Raw genomic sequence first — 27,181 nt, forward strand, 5'->3', positions numbered from 1 at the left:
TTAACCTGAATTCTGTACATTAACATAGGTGGAAACTGTTTCTGGTAAGATTTCTGTAAACACTGTATAATGATCCTTTAATATATGAATGATCCCATGTGGTTAACATCTAAAGATGTTATAGATTGTATTTCCAATAGTGGAGAAAATATATCACTAGGTTTTGGTGGTTTTTTTTAAGAAATATATGAATGAGAAGGGATTTTTGCTGAAATTATTATGTGAATTGAGGGAGATTTTTTGTTGAACCTGCGACTTTTTTCATATACAGTCTTCATTTGAACTCAACCTCATTTAATGGATCAGTGAACAAGGTTAAGGTTTGATGGTCCATTTATCAGATACTATAAGCAATAGGTCTTCTATATTTGGTTTATTTTTTATAGATTGGTTAACTCAAATCGGGCCTAAACTTTGAAAAAAAAACGTCATTTGACAAGTAGCAAGTATATGATAAATGATTAAGATATGTATAAGTTCTAATATTGTGCTATGAAAACATTCTAATATTTTATCTCTGATGAGTTTATTTACAACCACTGAGTCGATGCTTCCCGTTGGGTTTCATCCCGACGAAATCACCAACCCAGTGGTTTACACTTGTTTGTTGACATGAATAATCATTGACATGGTCACAATTATATATTAAAAGACAGGCAAAAGATATATGACAGACGTTCAAAATCAAACTGACAACGCCATGGATTTCTCTTATATTTACCTGAATTCAATAAGCAATTTAAATTTTTTAAAAGTGATAAGCTATTTTTATGTATGTCGCTATCATTAAACGTGTAGTTTGCTAGTTTTACGGACACTATCACGAGTAGATTGACCGTTATGGAATAAATGTTTCACATATGAGATCGTATATGTTTCTTACGTCGTTACTACAATCCCCTTCCCTTCTCACGAATTAGACCCACCAAATTAGACTATTTACCGGGTTTTTAATGAAATGAGCAACACGACAGGTGCCACATGTGGATCAGTATCTGCTTACCCTCCCGGAGCACCTGAGATCACCCCAGTTTTTTTGTAAGGTTTGTGTTGCTCAGTTTTCAGTTTTCTATGTTGTTTCATGTGTACTATTATTTTTTTTTTTCATTTTTAGCCATGACGTTGTCAGTTAATTTTTGATTAATGAGTTTGACTGCCCCTCTGGTATCTTTCGCCCCTCTTCTCATGCTATCTTCGCATGACAGAATTTGGTTTAATCAACCCGGAAAAGGATGTTGAATACAGCTATTATCCTTTAACGATTACTCGACATTAGTTATTACTACATCGTTCTGGAGCATTATGCATGTAATTCTTGGTTAGTAAACGAGTATTGCAACAACAAAATATTGACTGTGGGAACATATTTTGTCCTGTACCAAGTCAGGAAAATGTCCTTTGTTATCTTATACTGAGTTCGTTTCTGTATGTGTTACATTTTAATGTTGTGTTTCTGTTGTATCGTATTTTTCCTCTTATATTTGACGCGTTTCCCCTCAGTTTTAGTCTGTAACACGGATTCGTTTTTTCTCAATCTATTTATGAATTTCGAACAGCGGTGTACTACTGTTGCCTTTATTTGAAGAGGTAGAGAACTAAGTTTAAAGAAAAGACGAGAACATACGTCTGCTAGTAAAGGATCAAATATAAGTTTGTAGCAAAGAAGTGACTGTATACGTAGCTCTCACGGAAACAATTGGAAGTAATATCATCCAAAGGAACGAGTATATTGTCTTGAATAAGGAAGGAAATACACATGTACTGAAATAGAGGCTGCTTAACCTCCTTATAAAGATATGTAATGACGAGTTCAAAGAAGTTGAAGAATATGATGATGCTGAACTCAATGGAAAAACGGGAAAAAGGAGGTGTAAATGTATATAAAAATATAGAAAAAATGTATTAATCAAATGAGTAAACAAAAGACCGTATGAGCAAAGGATTTAAAATCATATTTATTATCTTTGGTGAAGGTTGCACATGAGTGACATCAAGGAAATAGAAGAAAAAATGCCTACATAGACAGTTTTGATTAAAGCAATTAAAGTTAAACATATAAAATGTGATAGTCGGATTTAAAAATCTTCTTTGATCACACATCAGAGAAAATTTAAAGTTCCATTTAAAGAATATTTAGTGGAAACGTTTACATCCCCAATGGCCGATATAGAAGTTTTGGGAGTGTATCTGTTTACTTAAGGTATGCTTCATGTTGCCATTATTTTAAGACAGTTTACTCTTCTAAACTCTACACAAAAATTTTGCATTCCAAACTTTAAATGTTTACACCTGTCTTAAGTCAGGAATCTGATGTACAGTAGTTGTCGTTTGTTTATGTAATTTATACGTGTTTCTCCTTTCTCTATTTTTCATAAAATGCCTTGTACCAAGTCAGGAAAATGGCCATTGTTACATTATAGTTTGTTTCTGTGTGTGTTACATTTCGGTGTTGTGTCTCTGTTTTGTTGTCGTAGTTCTCTTACATTTGATACGTTTCCCTCAGTTTTTGTTTGTAACCCGAATTTGTTTTTTTTTCTATCGATTTATGAATTTTATCAACTACTGTTGCCTTTTTTATATATAGATTAGAGTAGACCGTTGGTTTCTCCGTTTGAATGGTTCTGACATGTGACTGTTCCCACTCGCCTTATAATTACAACCCTTTGGCCATGTTATAAATGGGGATTTAAACATAATTCAACATGAAAATCTCCGAAAGGTGATTTCTCATGGTCCGAAGTTTAGAGAACCCAACACATCAATTGGAACCAAAACTTCAAAATAATTATGGATTCCATTGAGGACTACGCCAGAGCATGGGCTAAACGAGAAGAAGTTGAACTGGACACTTTGTCAGAATGGGTGAAAACTATCAGGTCTCTGATAAAACGTCGTATTTAGTCGAAGTTGAAAAACTGTGTGAACGATCGACCAAAGTCCGTTTTCAGAGACAAAGAGACCGAGAAATGTCTATCATTTCTGCATGATAAGTAAGTAAAGCTTCAAATAATATTGTCTTTGTATGTAAATCGTATTGCTACGAGAATGTCTTGTAAAAGAATAAGGTATAAATGAGCACTCAGGTAATCAATTGCCCATACAAAGACATATCATTTGACAAGGATGAGACTTTAGCAAATCATAAGTGATCATAAGTCCTTCATGGCTTCAATGAACATTACATTGCACACCAAATCGGAGAACTTACCTTGTTTGTATTGGATACCTAAGCTTCATAAAATTCCGTACAAACAACGGTATATTGCTTGGTCATTTTCATGTTCCACTAAAAAAATGTCCATTAGATTGACTAAAATTCTGTCCTCAATGAAAGAGGGCCTTCAGAAATACTGTGAAAACATTTACTCGCGTAGTGGTATTAACCATATGTAGGTTCTTAAAAATTCTAAAGAACTTCTAGATAATTTTAAATATCGGTCTTTTTCTGAAATAAGTTCTATCAAAACTTTTGATTTTTCAACCCTGCATACCACCATTCCTTATGTGAAATCGAAAAATCGGCGGAAAGAAATAATCCACAATGCCTTTCATCATAAAAATGGTAGCATACGCTATACATTTATTACTTTGTATATATCATAAGGCATATTTTGTTAAAAGTGAAAAACAAAAAGGTAAAACATGTTACACAGAAGAACAAGTGATCAGTATGCTGGAGTTTCTTATCAACAACATATTAGTTGAGTTTGGAGGTACACTTTTCATCAAATTGTCGGCATTCCTATGGAAACAAACTGACAGTGCGTCTCTCCTTTCCGACATCTTCTTATTTTCATATGAATCGGAGTTCCTTCAGACACTTGTCAAAAACAAGAGGATTAAAAAAGCTAGATTATTTAATTTCACTTTCATATATATTGATGATGTTCTTTCCAAAAACAATACACGGCTTCATCCGCCTCAATTTTAGACTTATATCTCGAATTTAACTTACACAGTCATCTCAGAACCAGAATCTATAACAAACGAGACGATTTTAATTTTGAAATTATAAATTTCCCCCACCTTAGTAGCAATATACCAACTTCACCTGCATATGGGATATACATTTCCCAACTTATTCGATATTCAAGAGCTTGCAGCTCCTACTCAGACTTTGTAAAACGTCAACAGTGTCTGAGCAGAAAGTTGATGAACCAACGGTGTGTCAAAGAACGTCTCGTCCTTTTTCTAAAAAAAAAAATCATCGGAAGGTACAAGACCTTGTTGATAAATATCCCGTATCAACTTCACAAATAGAACATGATGGTCTTGATGTATAGATTCTGTGTACTGACGTTGTTTATCATCTTAACAACGTATTATTTTGTTCTTTCATTTGTCTTTGTTCTATTAATAATATCACTTTTACTGTTTGATTGTTTTCTGTGATATCCATGGCTCGGTAGTTATACATCCCGTCAATGTGTTTGTATTATCTTTCATTTTTGCTGGTGTGTTTTGTATGTGCGACTTTTGTGTTTCTATGGTACTTATATCGTGACTCTGTACTTTGAAAGATCCTGTCAGTATGTTATGTTCTTTAATATGTCATTGTGTTATATGTCTATTATAAATTAGAAAATACGTTGAACCACAAAGGTCAAAATTATTTAATCGCGTATTGGAATGAACCATTAGTGGATTCCTATAAATTCTATAGAACATCATTTTGGACTATTATAAATCTCGGTCTTTTTCTGAAATTAATTCTTATATACTTTTGATTTTTTTTTAACCCTGTATGCTAACATTAACCATGTGAAATTTGTAAAATGTAAAATTGTATGTTTACTTGAATGACAAACATATATGACGTTTAAATTTTCTAACGTCAGACACGCGAAACAATGAATGTGTTTTTTTATTTGATAGATGCATTTGTGTTCTGTTAAATTGTTTCTTTAAAAATTTTAACACGATGATGACTGCTGTGCCCATATTTTGACTATTTTATTTATTATGTCTGTTTGGTTCATGCATGATTGTTAATATAGCTGAATTTGATGAGACTGTCGTACAAAGTGAGAGGCTTAGCGCTAAAAACTAGGTTTAATCCACCATTTTCTACATTTGAAAATGCCTGTACCAAGTCAGGAATATGACAGTTGTCAATTCGTTTTTGATGTGTTTTGTCATTTGATTTTGCCATGTGATTAGGGACTTGCCGATTTGATTTCCCTCTGATCTCATTATTTTTGTGATTTCACTCTTTACACTTATAATTTGGGAGCCCTTTATAGCTTGTTGTTCGGTGTAAGCCAAGGCTCCGTGTTAAAGGCCGTACCTTGACCTCTAATGGTTTACTTTTATAAATCGTTATTTGGATGGAGAGTTGTCTCATTGGCACTCATATCACATCTTTCTATATCTATTTAAGACAAATTAAAATAGTTTGTCATGCTTTGTGTAATAAAAAAGAATGGTGAACGTAGATATATATAAAGTATCTTGTCTTAGAAAGGGATACATCCTACTTTGCCAAATATCGCTTTGTTTCAAAGAAACATTATTTGAAACTGACATTATCAAGATGCTTGATTTTTGGATTGACAACCCGCTTTTACGTTTGAAGAACGTGTTTTTTCAACAAAAATCGGTATTTCAATGAAAATAAAGTGTGACCCTCTTCTTTCCGAATTGTGTCTTTAGTCATATGAGGCTTGCTTCAAAGAAGAACTGTTTACGAAGAAAGAAAAACGTTTTCATTTTACGAGACAATTCTTATCACTTTATAAAAAAGGAGACGTGATATACGTTTTTATACTGCGATCGTTCTATTTGAGCAGTCAAAATGCGTTGACTGTATATTTCTATGTCATATACAGTCACTGACCCGATATCACTTTTCCTCATGAATATTTAAATAGAAATTGCCGAAATAATATTGAATTATTCATACGACCTCTTCAACCTGTTCTTGTTTCAAATGCATACAACGATGCGTGTAACGACTCAACATTGTTTCTTTTGCAATTATTGGAAAAACGTATTTAATTTGTTAATATTTTTTGTTTGCAACCTATAAATCATTATGTTTTATGCTTAGAAATGGTTGATATTTTAGTCCATACTCAACCGATTTCGTTCACCATCGAGTGGTGGTTTCAACAGGTAAATGTAAACATTGTGTTGTATTTTTCTCCGCAAGCATGATGTGAGGCCTTTTTAAAGGGTATTTCCCCCAATATTTAGATCAAATAAATAACCTTAACGCATTAAACAACAATTGAAAATGTTTTTTTTTTAGATTGCAGTATAAAGACAATAATAGTGCATTGACTTGACATATCAACGATATAAGAATTCGGCCCGAAACGGGGAAATAGCTCGGCACAGCCTCGCATTTCCCCGTTTCTAAGCCTCATCCTTATATTGTTGATATGTCAAGTCAATGCACTATTATTGCATATATGCACAGATAATTGATACATATACTAGAGATACAGTACGGTCATCATCCAAGGTTCAAGTCTTACAAATTATTCGAAATGCAAAGGTTTATTCTTATCCCAGGCATAGATTACCTTAGCCCTATTTGGCACAACTTCTTTGAACTTTGGGTTCTCAATACTCTTCAACTTTATACTTGTTTGACTTTCTAACTATTTTGATGTGAGCGCCACTGATGAGTCTTATGTAGACGAAACGCGCGTCTGGCGTATCAAATTAAAAGCCTGGTATATTTGATAACTATGTTATTTGAATTAGGAATAGTACTTACGAATCAAATTTCATTGGACAAGAAGCAAGTACGTGACAAACGATTCAAATAGGTATGTATTCTGTCATTACCTATTATAAGTATGTTTAATTTGAAAGGTTTTTAACATACATAAGAGGATTAATATTTCTATATAAAGGTTTCAAAGTGTTTGATTACAAGCAACATAACACATACTGTCAACACTGGGCTATAGTTTTTATAAGGATCTATTTTTGAATTTCACCATCGCAAGCTAATGCAATGACACTTGGAACAAAGTCAAATTTCGGATTTTTCTAAAATCTTCGCTATAACTCAAACTTCTATGACTTAGATAATTTCTATAGATAAATAAGGCAATATAGGTATATTAATTGAGTATTTCATGGTATTCTATGGACGGTTTGCCACGCTAACATCCACCACACACCCGTTAGTCCGAGATTACTCTGACGTCCAACAGCTGTTTTGCCAAACAAGCTGGGGCCGATCTCGGACTACACACCCGTTAGCTTGCTTCCAGATGAAACAATGTTTATTTTAATGACTATTTACATGCTTGCAACTAAAGTAAGGATATATATGTATGTCGCTTCCATACCATATATATCTTATCATTCATTTAACGTTAAATTACTTACCATTTTAAATAAAAGTATGTCACGTGCTAATATATGTCGTCATTTGAGTGACGAAAAGATGGAGTGCCTTTTGCTTGATAACAAGAAGTTGAAAATGAGCCAATTTTTGTTTACATTTAAACATTTAATATGCACTTCGACCGTTGACAAAATGTAGGTAAGTAAAACTTTCTCATTTTTTTCAATTCCCCCCCCCCCCCCCTAATAATACGACCTGAATAGGCATTGGCCAATTGATAGATTGCTATTTTTTACTTTGTCAACACTCGATTTAATCTTTGTCGAAACCTTTTTAACAATTATAGATACGTCTTGACGTGATGGTTAGTTGATTTTTGACCAAAACCGAATATAGTAATGTATCTGGTATTCCGGGGACTTTGGCATGACCATCCAGTTTTCGTATATTGAAGCATAATATTTAATAATTTTATAAACCACTAGCTGTTAATTATTAATGGTTTGTTATTCAGATATAGGACGATTAAAAGAAGGGATTTTATTTTTGTATTACAGTATTTTATTATTTGTCTCTATTCTAAAGAATATTCTTGGGTTAGAAATTCGTTCAAAGTGTTTAAATGTCTTTTTTGGTTCAGGATAACGATGCACTCTTGCCATTCCTATTTCAGTTTATATATTTTATATCTTAAAATCTTATTTGTAAAGTTAAATAGTATTCGTTATTTTTTTTAACATTTCTGAAGTACATTTCTGGTTACTATAGGTGTGTTGCATATGCTATGAATTGTAACAATCCATAGTGACTGGATAGGATGAATAGGATAATCAAAAAAATGTGCCTGCAAGGAACTTGTTATCGGAAATTGTAGCAAAAGAAAGCGAAGTATGCAAATACAGTTCCAGGATGAAGGTATAGAAATTGTTACATAAGAGAGTGTTTCATTAAAGAATGATGTTACTCAACAATGTAACTTTAAAGTTTATTCATGTTGTTAGAACATTTTACAGCTACGTTAATATTGTGTCAATATTTAACGTTATACAAATGTTATTGTTATGTCAGTTTTATGTATATATACATATTACGTAATAAAAAGTTTTCTCCAACGTTAGTTTTATGATAATATATGACGTTAACATGAATGCTACTAAAACGTTTCTATAACGGAAATAGATAACGTAAACAGAAAAGGGGATGAAAGATACCAGAGGGTCATTCAAACTCATAAATCGAAAATAAACTGACAACGTCATCGAAAAAGGATTAAGACCACAGACAAAAAATAGTTCACAAAACATATATAAATAAACTCATCATAGATACCAGGACTAACTTTTGTATATACGCCAGACGCGCGTTTCGTCTACAAAAGACTCATCAGTGACGCTCGAATCCAAAAAAGTTAAAAAGGCAAAATAAAGTACGAAGTTGAAGAGCATTAAGGACCAAAATTCCCAAAAGTTATGCCAAATACAGCTAAGGTAATCTATGCCTGAGGTAGTAAAGCCTTAGTTTTTCAAAAATTCAAAATTTTGTAAACAGTTAATTTATAAATATAACCATATCAATGATAATCCATGTCAGCACAAAAAGTGCTGACTACTGGGCTGGTGATACCATCGGGGAAATAAATCTCCACCAGCAGTGGCATCGACCCAGTGGTTGTAAATAAACTCATCATAGATACCAGGACTAACGTTTGTATATACGCCAGACGCGCGTTTCATCTACAAAAGACTCACCAGTGACGCTCGAATCCAAAAACGATAAACAGGCCAAATAAAGTATGAAGTCGAAGAGCATTAAGGACCAAAATTCCTAAAAGTTATGCCAAATACAGCTAAGGTAATCTATGCCTGAGGTAGAAAAGCCTTAGTTTTTCAAAAATTCTAAATTTTGTAAACATTTAATTTATAAATATAACCATATCAATGATAATTCATGTCAACACAAATAGTGCTGACTAAAAATAGACTAAGCAGCACGAACCCTACCACAAAATGGGGGTGATCTCAGGTAAGCAGATTCTGCTCCACATGTGGCACATGTCGTGTTGCTCATGTTAGAACAAATCCGGTCATACGTCTTATTCGGTAGGTCATATTCGTGAAAAGGAACGGGATTGTAGTTACGACATAAGTAACATATCTTGGATATTCCATAACAGTCAACCAACTCGTGGTGGCGACGTAAAATTTACGAAGAGTTGATTTAAACTTCACCGTTTAGAATTCTTGATTCCTTGTGAGCAGCAACAAATCATAATAGGAAATAAAATCCCGAGAATATCGTATCAATTGGCATATATAATCCGTATGCATGATCAGCTGGAACGTTGCTACATAGTAATGGAAAATTCATAATTGGAAAGCTGAAATTCTCTCTTTTGTCGAAAAGTTTTGTTTTCAAGCGACCTTCATTGTCAATTCCTAGATGCAAGTCAAGGTAGGAGGCAGACTTAACTGTATATGTTGTATCCTTAATCTCCAGTTAGATGGGAGATATGCGTTTAACATCGTCCCCAAATTTTGAATGATTTAGTGAGAGAACATCATCTATATAAATAAAGGCAACAGTAGTATACCGCTGTTCAAACTCATAAATCCATGGACAAAAAACAAAATCGGGGTAACAAACTAAAACTGACGGAAACGCATAAATATAAGAGGAAAACAACGACACAACACTACAATGTAACTAACACACACAGAAACGGACCAAGCATCAGACAAAATCCCACGAGAATAACAAATATAACATCAAAACCAAATACATGAATTTGGGATAGACAAGTACCGTGACACGTCTTATCGCAATGTTAATATCCACTCAAAAATAAGAGAAAACAAACGACGCAACGTTAAATTGTAACACACACAGAAACGAACTATAATATAACAATGGCCATATTCCTGACTTGGTACAGGACATTTTTAAAGGAAAAAATGGTGGGTTGAACCTGGTTTTGTGGCATGCCAAACCTCGCACTTTAATGGCAATGTTAAATATAACATAGAAATGACAACATAATATTACAGGACTACAATACAAATAAATACGAAAATGTATTAGACAAAGAAACACATGATTAATGAATAACAAAAAGCATCAAGTTTAAAATTTAATACGCCAAAAACACTCCTCGTCCACACAAGACTCACCAGTGACGTCCAGATATAAAAGATCGAAAGCGAAAAAAAGTACAAAGTTGTACAGCACTGAAGATCAAAAGTTGAAAAAGGTTGTGTCAAATACGGCTAAGTTTGTATGCTTGGGATAAGAACATCCTAATTATTTAGAACAATTAATGCTATTGCAAACAGTAAATTTTATCAAATGAATATGACAGATATACATAATGAAACTGAAGTATTAACTCATTACATAAAACAAACACGAATATATAATGAATGACCAACACAGAATAGACGGAAAGTAGAGTTAAACGATATTGCTAACTTCTTACCTTACTTCTTTCAAAAGAAATTCCTGTACAAAGTCATCGTCATAAAAATAAAGGAGCAAGTTGGTAAAAAGAGTGACACATGTGGTTTCCATGGGAATGCGCATACTTTGTTGAAAAAAAATAATTTGTCAATCAAGAAATCAAGCATCTTTATAATGTCAGTTTCAGAGAATTGTTTGTTTGAATCAGAGTGATTTATTTTTACAAATTAGGGTTTATACCTCCATTTTTGTACGTTAACATAAAAGCAATACCAACTCTTTCATTTTGTCTTTTAGTTTGGAATGGGGAATACTTGTGTAAAGTGTAGAAAAGTCAAATATTGCTAGAGGAAAGAGACTTAGATTGTATGTACGTTAATATACCTTTGGAATATTTTAGTATCCACATCTGAAAAAAATTGATTCGGGCGTCACTGATAAGTCTTTTGTAGATGAAACACGCGTCTGCCGTTTATATTAAATTTCAATCCTGGTACCTAGGATGATTTATTTAACCTTACTCGGAGTATCAAAGATATGTTCGTAAGTTATAACGTTATTATAACATTAAACGTTTGTTAAAATAACGTTGTATATCAACAATTTGACGTAACTAAAATCCTTCCCCTTTTCCCCGAATGTGACCTTCCGAATTAGACTTATTCCCGGGTTTGTACCTAGATGAGTAAAACGAAAGATGCCATAAGAACATGCCTGTACCAACTCAGGAATATGACAGTTGTTATCCATTCGTGTGGTGTTTGAGCTTTTGATTTTGCCATTCGGTTAGGGACTTTCCGTTTTGAATTTAAAAACGTTGTTGGTATAGTGTAAGTTGTTAGCTGCAAGTATAGAATGAAATGACGAGTTAAGATTGAGAGAAACAATTGTAGACAGTTCAATCTCTGTTTATGTTTTATCCTTTTTTTTCTTTTTTGTTATTAAAAAAATGAAAACAACTCGTTTAATACTTCTATGCGTCCGAGGCACAGGAATACTCAAAGCCAAATATTTGAAAGCCGAGGATGTATAAGTACCAAAACAGTTGAAGAGCTGTATACACACAATTCTTAAAGAAAACTTATTATATGTAGTAATATAAATAAACCATTATTTGTTTTTAAAACAGAAAGTCCTTTGTAAAACTACAAAATGAAAAGCCCAAACACATCAAACGAACGGTAAACAAGCGTCATATTCCTTACTTGGTAGATATTCCTAAAATGTTAGAAGTTTAAATCGAGACGTTTGCGCTTCGCGCACTATATTCTTTGTTAAACACTTTTCACACTGATGAAATAAATAAAGAAGCAATAAATTCTCAAATAAACAAAAGTACGCATGAATGGGGTTCTTTCAAATGAAATTTTAAACATTTTAGAGCAATATTTAGAATTAATGCCTTTTGGCAGTCAAACAGTACGAGGCGATTGGTTAAGTCATCATTAGTTATAGGTTCAAAGGTTTAAAGGTTCTTAACATACCAAAGTGGATCAATATCTATATATATATTAACAATTTAAACCAAGTCATTCAAATCTGCTTAAAACAGATCGATAATGTCTTACTTGGTTTTATTTTTATTTGAAACATATAAAAGCTGATGCAATATGACCTCGAGATCATAATAAGATATTAAGTCGTGGACTTGATACGGTAAGTTGGCTACGTTTTTTTTTATTTTCCTTAAGTATCAAGACAATGATATACATGTTTTTTTTACTGAGTATGCCTTAATGTCTTCTAAAGTTTAGATACACAAAGTGAATAGTGGAAGTCAACTTTATTTTACCTGCACTGCGATGTATATATTGTTTTAATTGGTTTTAAATTGGACGAAAAAGTTGAATAATATCCCATTTATAGGTTTCGGCTTCAATTGTCTTGCTCCTTGTACATCTTTAAGTTCTGTACTTGCAATAATATTATATAAAAATTTATATTAATAACTTTACTGTTTAGTCCATGTTGGTAAAACGGTTCGACACGTATGTATCCCCAAATGTGGGGTTGTGCTGTGGTCATTTTTTGTATACTTGTCTTTCTTTTTTTGCTTACCTACTTTGTCTAAATGCAATTTTGTTTTTTCTTTGTTGGTACATTTGTTTGCTTTTATAGCGATTAAGCGTATAAAACAAAGGTGACTGCTGTATCCCTACTTTTGTCATTTTTTTAATGTCTATTTGTATTGTCAACGGAATTTTCAGTGTTTGTCATACTAGTGAGAGGTTTAGCTAACTATATAACCAAGTTTAATTCACTATTTTTCTAAATTAGAAAATGCATAATAAATGAAATTAACTCAAAATACAGCGCACTAACATTATCATCTTTAATTGTAATGATTTTCTCATTTATGTATGTTTATGTGTATGAGTTATAGAATTGAGAATGGGAATGGGGAATACGTCAAAGAGACAACATCCCGAGCAAAGAGCAGATACCAGTTGTGTTCATGTACATTGTTTTGAAAATTATTAAAATCCGGTGTACTTCTTGCTATCCGGGTTATCTGCCTATTTTTGGGAACTGGGAAGTTAATGGCGACAGTTCACTTAGTAATTATGGGGTGGTTCTATATGACATGATCCACCAGAAAGGATGTCATTGAGTCTACATATAGTAATGCGTGCTGTGCACACGTGATAAGAACATTGAAGTGCGTATGCTTGACAAATAAAGGGACCAGAATATATTTATTGAACCCCCTATGATGCTCATCCAAGATGGCGGCTCCTATATCTTGATTCCTGTCTTTGACTTGTCATCACGCATGCGCAGTTCACTTTCTCTTTAAAGTGACTTCACGCACTCATATCCGGTCCTTGGTTGTTTGATTTCACTTCTTGTGAACGAAGTCACAATGCAATGACGTAACGGAACCTACTCAACGCACCGCCTCCACATATAGTAACTAAACTGTCGTCATATACTACTTAGTGAGTTCTCGTCATTTTTAGTTTTCGAAGTCGAAGTGGACTTTAGGTTTGCACTTCAGCCGTATATATTCATTTGATATTTGGTATAGTGTTTTATTATGACAAGTAACAGATTAAGTTCGTGTTTGTTCCGGTCTAATGATTTGAGCAGAGTTATGGTCCTTGGACTTATAAATTCACTCAATTTATCACTTCTCCAAACTTTTTTTCGTAATGCCTGAGGATATTGATTTGATATTTGTCGTATTGTTTTATCATAAAAAGTTAAAGATCCCGTCATTATGTTATTTTTCTATTATAAATTTGATAATACTTTAAACGGAAAACGTCAAAATTATTTTACTCGCGTAGTGGTATTAACCATACATATATTCTTAAAAATTCTAAAGAACTTCTGGCTAATTTTGAATTTCGGTCTGTTTCTGAAAATAATTTTAACATACTTTTGACTTTTTAACCCTGCACACCACCTTTTACATGTGAAATTATAATTGTCTTAAAGATACATTTAACGACAAAATTTCTTTCTATTTGACGTTAACATTTTTAGACGCCAAACACGCGAAACAATGAATGTGTTTTTTATTTTGATAGATGCTTTTTGTAAATGTTTGTTTATTTGAGATTGGAACACAGTGATGACTGCTGTTACCATATTTTGACTATTTTACCGATTATGTCTGTTTTGTTCACACATCGTTGTAAAATAACGGAATTTGATGCGACTGTCATATAAATGAGATGTTCAATCCACCACTTTCTACATTTGAAAATGCCTGTACCAGGTTAGGAATATGACAGTTGTTGTCCATCGTTTGATTTGATTTATCATTTGATTTTGCCATCTGATTAGGGACTTTCCGTTTTGAATTTTCCTCGGTGTTCAGTATTTTTGTGATTTTAGTTTTACTGATCAGGTTTGAATTTGGTTCTGGTCTGATGATTTTGAGCAGAGTTATACTCTTTGGCCTTAGAAAATTCACTCAATTAGTCAGTTATCCAATCTTTTTTTTGTAATCCTTTAGGATATTTGTCGTATTGTTTTATCATAAAAAGTTTTAATTTTGTTCTGGTCTGAGGCTTTTGTGCAGAGTTATGGTTCTCAAATTCCCTCAAATAATCAGTTTTCCCCATTTTTTGTTATGCTTGAAGATGTTGATGGTAAATTGGTATATACTTTTATCATGACAAGTTTCAGATCAAGTTAGGATTTTGTTCCGGTCTGATGATTTAGCGGAGAGTTATGGTCCGTGGACTTAGATAATCAGTTTTCAACACTTTATGTTGTCATGCTTAAATATATTGACATGATATTTGTTATATAGTTTACAAATAAAAACACCGTGACAAGTTAGAGATCAAGTTCGAATTTTGTTCCAATACAATAAATTTGTGATCAGTATGGGACTATGTATTGCCATTTTCTTTTTATTCCCGATATCTTTTTGTGTGCATCCACTCCACCCTAAATCAAATGGTTTTTGCTACCTTATCAATGAAAGATATATTCTTTTTCTTATTGAAAATTAAATGTAGATCTACTTGTAGGTAAAAGGGAAACATAAATTAAATGTTCCTTCTTTGAAATTTCTAGGTCAAGGAACAATGGGACTACAACAAGCTTCGTCTGTTGATATCAGCAGAGATAAAGCAACATTCAAATCGCGAAGTGCACGAAATGGAAGAAATCCTGGAATTTTTGACCGTCTATCAAAAGTGTTTTCCTTTAAGAGAGGCAGGATTAAGGGCATTCGAAAAAAGGCACAGCATCAAAAAGTCATTGACAGATTAGAAGAACTAGAAGCTGAAATTCAAGACAAAGACGATCAAATAAAGCTTTTGCAGAATGAATTGTTCGATTGTAGCAAAGAATTGAATATTACTCTCACAGAAAAGGCTAGAAGTAATATTATCATAGGGAATGACAATATTCTATTCAATACGGACGGAGATACACATTCTCTAAAAGAGAAGATAAAATTCCACATACAGATATGTAACGACGAGTTTAAAGAAATGTCAGAAACACATGCAGAACTTAAATGGAGAATGGAATCAATAGAGGTATGATTACATATTAGACTAAGATAAATAATAGTATAGTATTTATCTCAACTATAAACTAAAGGCACTGTGTGCATTTGAAAAGAAAGAAATTGGTAACTGGTACCGGTAAAATTAGTACAATGACAATGATAACGACTTCCTATATGTTAGGATGGAGAGACCGGCCATTCCATGGAAAGTTGGTCACAGAAACGCAACCTGAATGCATATTTTACTAACACATGAATCTTTTCGGATAAGAGAGGCACTTTTTGCTATTTCCCGATACAATTAACACGACAGCGTGTTCATACTCCTTGTCACACTTTTGACTTGATTATTAGACAGGTGCCCATAATGTCACAAAAACTGCTGTTCTGTTTGCATCCGATTTCAACCTCGGTAGTTAAAGGTTTGTGTTCATCAATCATCATTTTGCTATGTAGAATGTGATATTTGATCTGTACGTGGACTGCTGATTTTTTTAAATTAGTTTCAATTTGGCAATGGGTATCATTTTTCGTCAACTTATGGTTTTTGATTCATCCTTGGTATATTTTCTCCTTTGTGACAGATGTACTCATTTCGATTGTTTGACTCTAACAGAAGTAACAACGTCATACCATTTTTATTTTTTCTAATAAGTTAGGGAACTGTGAGTTCTGATAACTTAATGCTTTCTGCTAATGTTAACCATATTTGGAAAGGGAAGCCTCTCGATGAGAGGCTGATTCTATGACGTCATAATCACTTATTATAAGACTAATAAAAGAAGAAAGAAATCAATTAATCTCTTTGGAAAACTACATCAATAAGTGTAACTACTTACGGTTACCTAATTGTCGTAATTGGCGTTGTTGACGAGAGGGACGAAATATACCAGAGGGGCAGTCAAACTTATATTGAGTTATGTACAGATATTAATTATCTGTCTATGTTTTCTATGTCGATTAATTGTGTAGGTAAACGATTTTCAGTGACGTTATGCAACTGTACTGTTAACTGTTTTTGTATTATGTCAGTTATGTTCAGTAGGCACATAGTTGAATAAAAAAACATTCCAGATTAACATATTATTTAATACCATCGTCAAGTAGACAGTCATTGGTAAGAGAGCAATCAGCATGGTGTCTTTACAATAGAATACAATTGTGTAATAAAAAATCAAAATGAGGGTTGTTAGATTTGATTATGCTTTTTGTGCTTCTTTCTACATTTGTTTGTTTTTATATTGATTGAAATGATAACACAATGTTGACTGCTATACTCCTAATTTTGACATTTTTACTTATTGTGTCTGTTTGTTTGTTTTATTCACACATCGCTGTCAATATAATGGAATTTGATGCGACTGTCATATGAAAGTGAGAGGTTTAGCTAGCTAAAAAAAAACAGGTTCAATCGACAATTTTCTACAGAAGGAAATGCAGATACCAGTTCAGGATTATAATGGTTGTTATCCATTCGTTTTACGTTTTTAATTTTGCCATTTGATTAGGGACTTTCCTTTTTGAATTTCCCTAGGATTTCAGTATTTGTGTGATTTTTACATTTTATCATCAATTTTGATACCGGAAGGTTAAACTCTTGTTGACCAATACCTTTTCCAACCACAAACTTGTCCCTTTAAACCGAGACACTATCTGGCGTCATGCCAACCGTTCTATGGAATGTATTGTTGTAACCGTGAGTTTTGCAAGTTATCCACATAATCATCATCATCATCATCATCATCATCATCATCATCATCATCATCATCATCATCATCATCATCATCATCATCATCATCATCATCATCATCATCATCATCATCATCATCATCATCATCATCATCATCATCATCATCATCATCATCATCATCATCATCATCATCATCATCATCATCATCATCATCATCATGTTTCCGGAATGTTATCAGTTATCAGTTTGTGAATATATTCAATCCTATTGATCTGATTACATATGTTTCCATTAAGCGCTTTGATGTTGCATGCATTCGTCTTTTCTGGTCATGGAAACACCATGACCAACTTGGGCTGGTTGTTTACCATGGTTTCGTTTATGACGTTTGAATTTGCTTTTTTTGAAACTACCACATGACAGATGGCACAGTGCCACTCTATTTCAGATGGTTTTTCCAATATCTATAAATAGGCAAGGGATTTCCTATATCTATAAATAGGGATTTCCATTTCGTTCCAGATGGGTTTTCCAATATCTATAAATAGGCCGGAGATTTTCACTTCTTTAGAACAGATTATTCCGTACAATAGTGACAAGTTTAAATACGCTCTAAATATTGATTAAACAAGAATGTTGTTAAATTCAAATATACAGTGTCGTGGGTGAATCATGCCAAACCTATTGCAACTAAAATTTTCAATTACAAACTCGTTTTGCAGGATCTCGATATTGACGAATTCAAGTCTAAAGTCTAAATCTCCTGATTGCACTTGTGCTAGTTCCTAATTCACATATAATCTTGCTGGCCACGTTATTACCGGTGACCTCAACATTGTTAATAACACTTCTCTACGAAATGTGTTATCGAAAGGTTCGAAATATCGTGAGCCTAAATCCATCAATCTGAAATACAACTTTAAAATTTTGATGGATTCAGTCGAGGATTATGCCAGGCAATGGGCTAAGCGCGAGAAGGAAGACGTAGACACTCTTTCCGAATGGATTAAGGCAGTGATGTCGTTGATACAAATCAGAATTAAGAAACTGAATGGGTCTATCAATGCCCATGCTACGTCAATCTTTAAAGACCCAGATGTTGCAAAACACCTATCCTATCTCCATGACAAATATGTTGTTGTCCCCGCAGATAAAGCCCAAAACAACATCGTTTTTGTGTGTAAAACTCATTACATTAACTGCTTGATAAACGAATTAGGTATTGACAATTCACTTGGAAACTCAACATATACCCTCACGACACTTACCAAAGAGGAAATCCTGAATAATCATAGGTATGTTCTATGTTCCTTTGGAATTTCAACCAAAGATGAAGAACTGGATCTTCCATCACTGTATTGGATACCTAAACTACATAAGTGTCCTTACAAACAACGGTACATTGCTGGGTCTTCCAAGTGCTCCACGAAACCTCTTTCTAAATTATTTACATCTATTTTATCAGCAATCAGAGACGGGCTTCAAAGTTATTGTGAAACTGCCCATTCTAGAGGTGGCGTGGATCAGATGTGGATACTTAAAAATTCCAAAGATCTTTTAGAGTACATACAATCTAACTCTCTTTCATCTTGTAACAGTATTGAAACATTTGACTTTTCTACTCTTTACACAAGTATTCCATATTCCAAACTAAAAGACAAATTGAAAGAGTTGGTATTGCTTTGCTTCATATAAAAGAATGGCCAACGTAGATACAAGTATCTTGTCTTAGGGAGGGATAAATCCTACTTTGTAAAGGATCACTCTGATTCAAACAAAAAATTCTCTGAAACTGACATTATCAAGATGCTTGATTTCTTGATTGAAAACATATTTGTACGTTCGGAGGACGTGTTTTTCAACAGACTGTCGGCATTCCAATGGGAACAAACTGTGCTCCTCTACTTGCCGACTTGTTTATTTATTATTATGAGGCTGACTTCATGCAGGAACTTCTTAGGAAGAAAGACAAGAAGTTAGCAATATCCTTTAACTCTACTTTCCGCTATATAGATGATGTTCTTTCATTAAATAATTCAAAATTTGGTGACTATGTGGAACGCATCTATCCCATCGAACTAGAGATAAAGGATACTACAGATACAGTTAAGTCGGCCTCATTTCTTGACTTACATCTAGAAATTGACAATGAGGGTCGGTTGAAAACAAAACTTTACGACAAAAGAGATTATTTCAGCTTTCCAATTGTGAACTTTCCATTTCTAAGTAGCAACATTCCTTTCATTTATGTGACTACCGAATTAGACTATTTACCGGATTTGTTATCACATAAGCAACACGACGGGTGCCACATGTGGAGCAGGATCTGCTTACCCTTCCGGAGCACATGAGATCACCCCTAGTTTTTGTTGGGATTCGTGTTGTTTATTCTTTAGTTTTCTATGTTGTGTCATGTGTACTATTGTTTGTTTGTTTGTTTGTCTTTTTCATTCCATGGCGTTGTCAGTTTATTTTAGAATCAAAATAGGTAAACTTAACTAATTACCTGGGTTCGTATTTTTTTTCATGTCTTTGTCGGGGTCGTCGTCGTCCGAAGACACATGGTTTCCGGACAATAACTTTAGTTTAAGTGTATGAATCGCCGTCAAAAGAATCAATACCACAAAAGGACGGTTGTGAATATTTTTTGGAGTGATGGCCTAATTTGTATAGGAAAAAGGGGTCAAACGGGGAGCAAAACAAGCATAGTTTCTAGTTTCAGGACAACAACTTGAGTATTGTAATTGGTCTTAGGTTGTACTACAAGGTTCAATACCACATATAAAGGATTGGGGTTAGAAAAATTATATTTTATGTGGGAGGATCAATTTGTGTTTTTTCTTAAAATTTAAGAAATTGTCCATTTTCGACCGAATAATTGAATTCACAATTTATTTTGCTATTTCTTCGTATATTGTCTGAAAACATACTATTTACTTAGTATTTCGCAACAGCACAGTATATTTCACAACAGCAAGACATCTTCAATTGGATATAAATTCAAATCATATTACCAATTTCATGTCCTTTGACTACATTTACTCTGTGTCAGAAACATATAAGTTGTAAAATATTTAACAATCCAAATTCAGAAAAGAGGGACGAAAGATACCAGAAAGACAACCAAACGCGTAGATTGAAAATAAACTGACAACGCCATGGCTAAAAATAAAAGACAAACAGACGAGTTATAGTACAGAAGACAAAACATAGAAAACTAAAGAAATGTATCAACCTTGCATATTGTGTCCATTTTGGCCCGAACTGCTCATGGTTGGACCTCTGCGGTCGTAACCTGCTGAGCTCGGCGAGGCAATTTTATTAATATTACTCTGATAATAGCTGATTATGACATCATACAATAAGCCTATCAATGGATCAAAAATAAGGTTTTCCCACGTGTACAAGTAGTCTTAAATACAGACGAAAATGTTGTTTGGTTGACAATGAGACAACTTTCCAGAAGAAATGACACAAAAATTAACAACTTTAGATTATCTCTCTGCCTTCAACAATAATTAAAACACATTACATAATTTGACAAAACTTTGTTGAATTTTCGATTTTTAAATGTTTTCCAACATCGTTGATAATTTTGCCTTCTAATTGTCTTGTTTCGAGCGTCACTGATGAATCTTGTGTAAATCAAACGTGCGTCTGACGTACTACATTATACACAGGGTATTTTTAATGAGTTGTTTTATCGATACTCGGTCAGTTCCATTACTGCTAGACAATTTGTCTACGAGGGTATTACCATACCAGAAATCAGCACTCTGAAGGTGACAAGAAATATCATGGATATGTAATGTTTTTTTCTAAAACAAAATAAAAAACGGAACTCCAAGGAAAATTCTAAATTAATGGAAAGTCCTTTACCAAATGGCAAAATCAAAAACTCACGCTCATCAAGCGAATGGAAGAATTGTCAAGTTCCTGACTTGGTGCAGGCATTTTTAAAAGTACAAAATGGGGAAGATCAAAGAAGCCAAATCATTTAATTTCAGTTTCAGATATCTTAATGATTTTGTTTCATTAACAGTCCAACTGTTTCTCATTGGGATCTATTGATATATCTTCCAGAACTAGAAATTAACAAAATCCAGAATTTGACATAATCAGACATCTCAGTACCAGAATCTGTCACATTAGACGATTTCGATTTGTAATCATCAATTTCCCCCACTTGAGTAGTAACATACTATCTTCACCTGCATATGGGATATACCCGATTAATTTGATACTCAAGAGCTCGTAGTTGCTACCCAGGCTTAATTAAACCTCACCAAGGTCTGATAAACCACGGTTATGTCAAAGAACGTCTCGGAAGATACAAAGACCTTGTTGATAAATATGCCATATCAACTTGACTATTAATACACGAATGGTCTTCAAGTATATATTATATGTACTGAGTTTGTTAATCATCTTAATTACGTGTTATAGTTTATTTTATTTGCCTTTATAGATTATTACTTTAACTATTTTTATATCTATTTGATGTGACCCGGTACTTATACATTTCGTCATTGTGTTAATGTAATAATATAAATTTTTGTATTCTGGCTTTTCTTTTTTGCTTATGTGCCTTGTCTAAATGCCTTAATTGACATATTTTTATAGTGAAGATTATAACACAATGTTGACTGATGCACCCATGTTTTTGACAATTTTACCTATTATGCTGTTTTGTTTTTTTCGTTCAAAAATTGTATTTTTTGCGACTGTCATATAAGTGAGCACTTTATCTAGCTATAATTTTTAATCCCCCATTTTTAGATAAAAATGCCTACACCAAAACTGGAATATGACAGTTGTTATCCATTCGTTTGATGTGTTTGAGCTTTTAAATTTGCCTTTTAATAGGGACTTTTCGTTTTGATTTTTCCTTTGAGCTCAGTCTTTTTGGTACTTTACTTTTTTAAACTGTTTTACACTAGTAAGACATTCGAACAAACGTCTATTAATATTGACAACGATGTGTGAACAAACCGGCAATTGTGACTTGGATGGAGAGTTGAGACTTTGACACTCTTACCACATTTTCTATATATAAAATATTGAATATTTAGAACTCTAGGTTTTTCTTGCCTGGTTTATATTTCCACATCCTCGATTGGCATTCCGTTTAGAAATTAATATTTATACCAGTGTTTATTATATGGTTGATTATTTTTTATTGACATTTTTAGACGAGGTTTACCTTGAAACAGTGCATTTTCTAAAAGAATCTACATAGAATTTTTCTGATTTGTATTTTAGCCGGAAAAAAACGTAAGATGACCCTGTCCTTTCTTTTGATGTTTTCAAAGCCTTATCTAAAAGCTAACTTATTGTAATTTATTTTATAATTCTATCATTTAGTTTAGTTTCCAATTACAAAATAGTGTATTTACCTGTATAATCCATACAAAATGTGCCATTTTATCACCACCTGTAGCTTGAGAAAATGCACGGTGACCTATCTTTTTTATTATATTTTTAAACATATATCAATATTTACAACGGTTTGGCAAATTATGAACAAATTCTATCATTTTTATTTTAGACTCCCTTACCACCTTAATGCTTCCACTTATCAATCTAGATTGAAAGACGAACATATCCTGCAAATCAGATGATTTAAAGGGAATGATATTGAGAAGTTTATAACCAACCAATATACTGGAATGATATTGAGAAGTTCATAACCAACCAATATACTTGTAAGTCATAAATGTCTCGAACAAAAAAATATCTATTGAGGAGATAACTGTATTGTCCTATAAGCTCCGACGGCATCAATTGGTTATTTGATGGTCGCAAATTAAGTTTACTGTCGACGCGTCACCAATTGATGGCGTCGATGCCTAAAATACAATATTATTTACTCCATTTCAACACAACTGTTGATTCTGGTTATCGACAAGATTAATCAACAGTAGGAACAAGTCATATAAAGTTACAAACAAATGCACAGTTAGTAATAGTAGATATGTAGTTATGTGTGTACTCATTTTAAGAGAATTGTTCCAGAGTCTTCTTTCCAACATGGATGCCAAGTTAGAGATGATGCTGTCTACAGAGGACACAAACATGAGAACAATCAAAGAAAAGATAACCGACGTCAAAAGTCTAGTTACCAAAGTAAAGCAGGACACAATTACAGATAATTTCATTCAAGAAGCAGCTGATGCTATTAAATACACAACTTCAGATACAGTACCTAAATTAGGGAGAGAGTTAGCAAAATGTCTGGCGGTGAAATACGGTAAGATACAGGTTGGAATCAAAACAGCAATTTAGTTAAAACCGTTTTCTTCTTCCAAATAAACCATGGAGCAACTCCTGTTGCATGATTCTATAGTATGTTATTTAATTTGTCGTCGTATGACATTGAGAAATCAGTGAAGTATATATAATGGTGTCTTTTTTTTAAAACTATAATGTCAGAAATCTGCTCAAATCCAAAACTTTTTACACGAACACTTTTTAATATATGGACAATTTGCTTTCAGTGGAACGACCTGAAAAGTTATATGGTGCCTTTGGCGACATTGGTAATCATCCGTTAGGGGAGATACCTACATCAGAAGGACTTGCTCGTGCTTGTACTCACTGGTTGGAGCTCTGGATGAAAAACAAGACACCTATGGACCTGGTTTACAAACTCAGAGACCTAGAGAAGAGTGTTATACATGGTAGGCTGACATTTATTTAAATGTGTTCAATACGAATATGGGGTTTATGAACAATTGGTTTAACAGCTATTATATGCAAATGCATCAACAGTGATGAAATTGTAATACAGCGAATGAATAGAAATTAGTTATCCAGAAATTGTTTCATTTCAATCATTGCAAAACTTTTTTCAAATTTGTTCATTCAAACATCTATGTAAGAACCCATTTTAATCTAAAATCTGATCAATTGCACTTTTGCTGTTATAATGAACACCATGTCTACATCATTTGACAGGGCACCCTTGCAGAGTTAGTTTTACTGAACAAACAGGGAGATTGTTCAGTAAAGCAATTATTATAAATTGTTAGATTTACATTCTATGTATCAATATTATACAACAGATTACAACAGAAACAGGACGGGAACTAAAGCAACATGTATTGATACATTTAACTGATTGGTCCTCTATCAAATTCTATATAGCACACATCAACTGATAAAATGATTTATTTTTTTTCTTCTATAGAATTCAATTTATGTATATTATCATTTCAGATGAAGCTGAAAAGTTACAAAAGAGAGAAAAAAGATGGTCAGGTACCTCATCACATGAGAGTGCTGGTAATGCAGATTCTGATCCCGGATTGATTCGGATTGAATTTTCAAACAACATTAAAAGTAACAACTCAGTTTACTACAAGCACATTGTCAGTGGCTAGATTGAAAAAAAAAAGCGAGTTATCAGACACTGACCAGAACACTTGCCAAATGTCAGATACGATCTTATAATCAACTATGAAATTTTTGTCACTGCAATATTTTCGCCTTCAAGCAAATGTTTAATTTTCAGCTTGATAAGTTGAGGTTTTAATTTCATCTGTACTGGTTTATATTAGGTACAAACATTGAGTTTAAACCTGGAGTACTCAATGACCTGGAATCATGTACGCTACATAATATAAAGATACAGATGTGAGGGCATAGCAACATCCACAAAAAGGACGATACCATTACCAATATTTCATATCTCAATGAATTGTATTATGTTTTAGTGACCACTATTTTATTCTTTCCACTGCAATAACTGTAATAAGGTTTATTTGGAGTCAACATGCACTTATAGTAATTGTATATCACCTATATTTATAGTTATAACATTGCTGAAATGTAGCAATATTTGTTACTTATAATGTACATAAATTCATTAGTGTTATTTTTCGTTTAACGTGTATACACTTACTTTAAGTTGTACGTCATTGTGTGTTTAAATGCATTTATTCACAGTTTCATGAGAACTGGCATACAGACACACTTGTATATGTAGAGCGCAAGGTTCGTCACAAAAGATCAATTATCATTTATATATGTACATTAACTTTTTCCATGTTTTGTTAACCTTAAGATGTCATAAACCGTATATAAGTACATTCATGTACATACTTGATAACTTCATGATTGTGTCTAAATGTATGCCTCACACATGTGCCTTTCATTTATCAATAAAATTTTGTTTAAGTTTATTTACTTATTAATATTAAAGGCATTCAGTTACATGTAGGATACCTTTAAAAATCTTATTGTCCTTTAAAAAGACCATTTAGAAATACATACTTCAATATGAAGAACAATCAAACAAGAAATTATAACTTTATTAAGATTGACTGGTATTTCTATTTACAAGGTGCACAGTTCTGAAGAAGAAGGTGTGATAATTATGTCAATTTCGACACGTTTATGACATTTTAAATGAACTTTCTGCACTGACCGTACCATATGTTATTCGTCTGTTCATTTATCCAAAAAGTGAAAATACTTTTGAAAGGACTTGCATTTTAGATACCAGATGAAGGTTCTCATTAAACCTATTCCTTGTGTAAGTGAAGATGTTACCAAACATGTATGATTATGTGAAAATACAAAGTTTAAATGATTGTGAATAACCCAACATCCAGTAAGAAAAGTTCATGAGTAGTAACAGAAGTAACAACGTCATACCAATATTTTTAAGTAATTAGGGAACTGTGAGTTCTGATAACGTAATTCTTTCTGCTAATGTTAAACCTATATGGAAAAGGAAGCCTCTCGATGTGAGGCTGCTTCTATGACGTCATAATCACTAATTATAAAACTAAAAAAAGAGGAAAGAAATCAATTAATCTCTTAAGATAACTACATCATTGACTGAGTGTAACTACTTACGGCTATCTAATTGGCGTAAATGGCGTTATTGAACAAAGGGACGAAATATACCAGAGGGGCAGTCAAACTTATATTGAGTAATGTACAGATGTTTATTATATTTCTATGTTTTAGTATGTCGATTAATTGTGTAGGTAAACGATTTTCAGTGGCGCTATGCCACTGTACTGTTAACTGTTTTCGTATTATGTGAGTTATGTTCAGTAGGCGCATAGTTAAATAAAAATAAACTCATCCTAGATTCCAGGACTAAATTTTGTATATACGTCAGACGCGCGTTTCATCTACAAATGACTCATCAATGACGCTCGAATCCAAAAAAGTTAAAAAGGCCAAATACAGAACGAAGTTGAAGAGCATTAAGGACAAAAATTCCTAAACGTTTTGCCAAATACAGCTAAGGTAAAACATTCCAGATTAAAAAATTATTTAATATCCCCGTAAAGTAGACAGAAATTGGTCATACAGAAATCTACATGGTGTCTTTACAATATATACAATTGTGTTATAAAAAAGCAAAATGAGGTTGTTAGAATTGATGTATGCTTTTTGTGCTTCTTTATTATATTTGTTTGTTTTTATATCGATTGAAATGATGACAACACACTGTTGACTGCTGTTCCCCTATTTTTGACATTTTAACTTATTGTTTCTGTTTGTTTTATTCACACATCGCTGTCAATATAATGGAATTTGATGCGACTGTCATATAAAGTGAGAGGTATAGCTAGATAAAAAAAACCAGGTTCAATTGACCATTTTCTAAATAGGAAAATGCAGACACCAGTTCAGGATTATGACGGTTGTTATCCTTTCGTTTTAGGTTTTTGGTTTTGCTATTTGATTAGGGGCTTCCCTTTTTGAATTTTCTTAGGATTTCAGTATTTGTGTGATT

At 33.1% G+C, this 27,181-nt stretch overlaps 1 protein-coding gene across 1 annotated transcript; it reads left to right on the plus strand.

The window, feature by feature from the left end:
* The first annotated feature begins 12,244 nt into the window (after nt 1-12,244).
* Nucleotides 12,245-25,607, plus strand: LOC139503584 (uncharacterized). The gene is made up of 5 exons (XM_071293388.1): nt 12,245-12,415; nt 15,293-15,762; nt 23,440-23,674; nt 23,922-24,104; nt 24,643-25,607. The coding sequence occupies exons 2-5, from the start codon at nt 15,304-15,306 to the stop codon at nt 24,804-24,806; spliced, it is 1,041 nt and encodes a 346-aa protein (XP_071149489.1). The 5' UTR covers nt 12,245-12,415; nt 15,293-15,303; the 3' UTR covers nt 24,807-25,607.
* Nucleotides 25,608-27,181: the final 1,574 nt, after the last annotated feature.

This window comes from Mytilus edulis, chromosome 1 (assembly GCF_963676685.1).
Source record: "Mytilus edulis chromosome 1, xbMytEdul2.2, whole genome shotgun sequence".
In the NCBI taxonomy this organism is placed as follows: domain Eukaryota; kingdom Metazoa; phylum Mollusca; class Bivalvia; order Mytilida; family Mytilidae; genus Mytilus; species Mytilus edulis.